Genomic DNA, 4,443 nt, shown 5'->3' on the forward strand with positions numbered 1-4,443 from the left:
GGCTCTGGCATTGCAATTATTTGGTGGGGGTTTTTACATGTAGATCTTTTGATTTATTCATTGAACAATTATTTGACTTGGAGGTCACCTCTGAGACAAACCTGAAACCGAGAGAAATTGTGTCATTGAACTCAATGCATTCTTGGCTTCTCTTTCTTACACTGGCTGGAGCTGAAGAAGTTTTCCCTGGGACAATCCTCGTCGAGTGGATTGGGATGATGGAATGAGTATAAAGAAGCTGGGATTCGGTGACTTAGAGTTCCTCGGGACTCAGTAATTCCCTGGTATTCCAGCTTTCACGGCAGAGGGAGGCCGAGAGTTTGGGAGTTTGGCTTTGTCCGGGGGGCCGCGAGGGGCTGGGGCTGTGTTGGAAGTCCTGCCCGAGCCGTTCTGCCCCCTGGCTCGCCCCCTCCTCCCCAGGGCCGGCACAGGGTGCCGAGGGCCCCCGCCGCCCCCCTCCCGCGGGCTGTCCCGGGCGCTACTTGCCATGGACACGCGGCGTCCCGAGGCGGCGGGCAGAGGGCTGGGCGCGCCCTCCTCGCGGCGCTTCCCCTCCGAGCCGGAGCCGGAGCCGGAGCCGGAGCCGGGGCCGGGCCCGGGGCAGGGGCCGGAGCCGCCGCGGGAGGCGGTGCTCTCGCTGTCGCTGCCCGCCCGGCTCCCGGTGAGGACGCGGGAGAGGAAGCTGGACTTGCGGGTGCCGGGGCAGTGCCCGCTGTCCGGGGAGTCGCCGCGCTCCTCATCCAGATCCCGGCAGGCGCTCACCCGGCTCTGCCTGCGGGGCGCCCGGCGAGCGGCTGCGGCCGCCCCCGCCGCCCCCGCCCCGCCGCCCGCCGGGGCGGCCCGCGGCGCCTCCTCGCTGCTGGAGGAGGGCGGCTGGTGCTGTCCGTGGTGCCGGCGGCGCGGAGGCGGCGTTCCGCGGAGCTGCCCGCGGTGCTGCCGGGCCGGCGGCGGGGGCGCGGGGGCGCCGGGCGCGGGCGGCGGCGGCGGGAGCGGCGCGGGCGCGGGGCGCGGAGGGGACGCGTTGCTGGCCAGGCAGGGCGGCGGAGGCACCACCGAGCTCTTCTTGGAGTTGTACGCGCTGGGGTCCTCCTCGGACGGGCCCGCCGGCCAGAGCGGCTGCCCGCACAGGCTCTTCTGGATCTTCTTGATGCCCAGGTGGGCGATTTCGAGGATGTTGAGGAAGAGCGAGACGGCGGCGATGCTGTTCATGAAAACCATAAAGATGGTCTTCTCTGTGGGTCGGGACACAAAACAATCCACCGTGTTAGGGCAAGGGGGCCGAGTGCATTTGTAAAGGGGAGACATGTGAAACCCGTATAAAAGATACTGACCTATCATAAAGCCCACTTCGACCACCGACCGGGTCAGGATATGTAGGACATAGGTGCGCAGCAGGGACCCTCTCAAGGGTGCCTTATTCACTTTCTTCTGTTCCTCCAGCTTACGCAATTCTCTCTCCACTCTCCTGTGCTCCTCGAGCATGGGCTCCAGGTCCTCGAGCTGAGCCCGCAGGTGGGCTTTCCTGTTCTGTCGCTCTTTCTCCAGTGCCCTTAACCTGTAGAGCGCATGGCCCATGTACACTAAGGATGGGGAGGAGACAAAAATGATCTGCAGTACCCAGTATCTGATCAAAGAAATGGGGAAGGCTTTGTCGTAACAGATATTGTTGCAGCCAGGTTGCTCTGTGTTGCAGATGAACTCGGACTGCTCATCATCCCAGACATCTTCAGCAGCCACTCCCAGCACCAGCATCCGGAATATGAACAGGATTGTGAGCCAGATTTTGCCAACTATTGTGGAGTGGATGTGCACTTCTTCAAGGATGCTGCCCAACAAGTTCCAGTCCCCCATCGTCAGAAGTTCATTTCTAGGGGAAAAAAAAAGTTATTTTCCTGCAATGGTGGATTTCTTTTGGAAATGGCCATTTTTAGTTTTTGTTGTTTGTTTTTGTGGGGTTTTTTTTGTTTGTTTTTTTAATTTTAATATATGTGTTTCAGATACATTCCTCTGGTAGCAGGAGAAGTTAGAAGTTCATAGAAGTTCTTAGAAGTTCTTAGAAGTTCATCATTACTTTCTACTTACTGAGCCTTTAAATTAATTCAAACTTCATGATTACTGGTCAAAGATGCATATGTGAGATTATTTTAGGATTAAGAGATACTGATTTCAGCTGTAAACCACAGTACTTCAAAACTGCCCATAGCTTTATATTCTTTTCTTCCCACTACAAATAAAGATGACTTTTTCCCACCTTGCAAATAATTTGCCAACTACAGTTTAATTCTGCACCCACTCATTCCACATTGACTATAGATTTGCCATAGTTTTGCCACAATAAATAATGTTCTTGGCTTTAATTTTCTGGATAAAGTTTTGAGAAGTGTCCTATAACTGTGACTTAGAAACAGTTTCATTTTTTACCCTAAGGTAGTAGCAGATTTAGTGCCATCCATCCAACATTTTCCCATCTACCTGGGTAACAATTCACAAATTTCTCTCTAAAACTATAAATACATAGTGATTTACACATAGCTGTACATTTGCAGTCACAGTTCTAGGATAATATCAATAAACTGAGTGCTCCTAGGGTTAATACCTTTATTTTTATGAATCAAGTTTTGCTGCATCTTAATTATAAATTTTAACATATAAGATAATTGAATCAGAGCAATGTGGAGGTTTTTAACAGTGAGTGTGTGAAAATCTTTTTAACTATCTCTATCCCAGAAACTGATTCAAAAGCAAATTGGTCGATGTTCTGCTTGATTTACAAGCTGCTTCTTTTGAAGCTTTCTTTTGGAGCTTCAGGTAATGTGGGGAATTGAAATCTAAGATATTTGACTGTTTATTTGTGAATCAACTGCATGTTTGGTGTTGTGTCCCTGGAACTTTTTCTGCTAATATGGCAATAAATTATTGAAGCAACTGGGATCATATCTACCTTAGGGTTTGTGCTTGAATTGCTTTTACGCTACAATACTTTCAAAACATCCCAAATTCCACAAAACCACAACCTTTAGTAAAGTGCAATTTCTAAGATCTTATTTTGAAAGTGGCTGGTTGATGTGCCCAAAATCTTGTATATGTTTAAATGATAGCATAGCGGGGTGATATCACCATTATTAATACAGCTTGGCTCATGACATGATCCCAGGTAGTTCAGTTTTGCTTCAAGGCTGTGTTTATCCACACTGCAAGTAAAAATTTTCAGTTGTAACCGGAAATGAAGTCATCTCAGCATAGGCATCCTACAGACTTTATTATTATGTTTCTGGGACTGTTTTTGGTCTGCAAATTTGAATTTTCACACATGGAACTGGCTAAGTAAACATATCTAGTCAAGCAATCTCTTAGGTGTTGTTATGCACCCAGAATATCTTGTTTCCCCATTCCTTTCCTCCCACGCATATCATTGCAATGAGACACAGGAGGAAAACAGAAAGTCAGCAATAATTATTGCAGCCCAATGCAACACTTAAGGAGAGGAGCTTTAGGCATATTCACTGCCTTGCAAATGGCTGATCCCTCACCGAAATTGATTGACTCAGCAAAAAAACCCAGCCAAACAACAAAACCCTAAGTGTGATGCTACAATGTAAATTCAGGGATAAATATGTTTGAATCCCAAAGATTAAATTCTCTAGCAGTAGAAACTGTCTGGAACAGAAAGTGGATGCAACTATTCAGGGCAAGGGAGGCGTCTAAACATATCACTCTGGCTTGACAGAGTTTTGTTTCTTAAGTGGTTTCCACCAGTGTTTAAATAACTTTATCCTCACCTTTACATTATAAAAGCCAATAGAGGAAATGAAATTGTAGGAATGGTATAATTCACCCTTTAAGTGAGCCCTTGATACCAGGACACTTCCACTCAGCTCTGCACTGGTAGAACTTGCAGCATAAATAATGACACAGTGAATACTGTGCATAAAATAAAGAAGTTAGTTTAGAGCCATAAAAGCCAGCATTTCTAAGAAATCAGCCCGAACTACTTCCCAACCTTGTCATAGCAACATGCCTCTAATTTTTCCATTTCTGTCCCCTTCCCCGGTCTTAATTGAGTTCTAACAGAGTAATTTCAGTTTACTGTAAGACAGTAATCCTAAATATCAATTATATCATTATTTCCAGTTTACTAGTAGACTAGAAATTCTAGTAGTACAGCCTATTCCATACTACTATCATTGTAGAATAGAAATTACCATTTTCAGTACAGAAAGTACATACCTGAGACTTTATACCATCTAACTGTGTGTCTGCCCAATTATTTTTGTATGGTTATTTCAAACAATAAAAATTCATGCATGTAATCTGTTAGAACCAGATGGAAATCCATCATTTCTCTTGGAGGAAGTTCCTTTATTTTTTGATTTTGTTACTTCTTTAAAAATCATCTTGTTATTTGCCACTGTACAAATCACTTCTATGTTACATTCATGCCAT

At 46.7% G+C, this 4,443-nt stretch overlaps 1 protein-coding gene across 1 annotated transcript; it reads right to left on the reverse strand.

Moving 5' to 3' along the window:
* Positions 1 to 270: 270 nt before the first annotated feature.
* GJA10 (gap junction protein alpha 10) lies at positions 271 to 4,147 on the reverse strand. Its single transcript, XM_059843302.1, has 2 exons — positions 1,019 to 4,147; positions 271 to 856 (listed from the first exon to the last, which is right to left on the reverse strand). Exons 1-2 carry the CDS (start codon positions 1,849 to 1,851, stop codon positions 271 to 273), a joined length of 1,419 nt encoding a protein of 472 aa, XP_059699285.1. The 5' UTR covers positions 1,852 to 4,147.
* Between the last annotated feature and the right edge of the window lie 296 nt (positions 4,148 to 4,443).

This window comes from Haemorhous mexicanus, chromosome 3 (genome assembly GCF_027477595.1).
Source record: "Haemorhous mexicanus isolate bHaeMex1 chromosome 3, bHaeMex1.pri, whole genome shotgun sequence".
Taxonomy (NCBI): Eukaryota; Metazoa; Chordata; class Aves; order Passeriformes; family Fringillidae; genus Haemorhous; species Haemorhous mexicanus.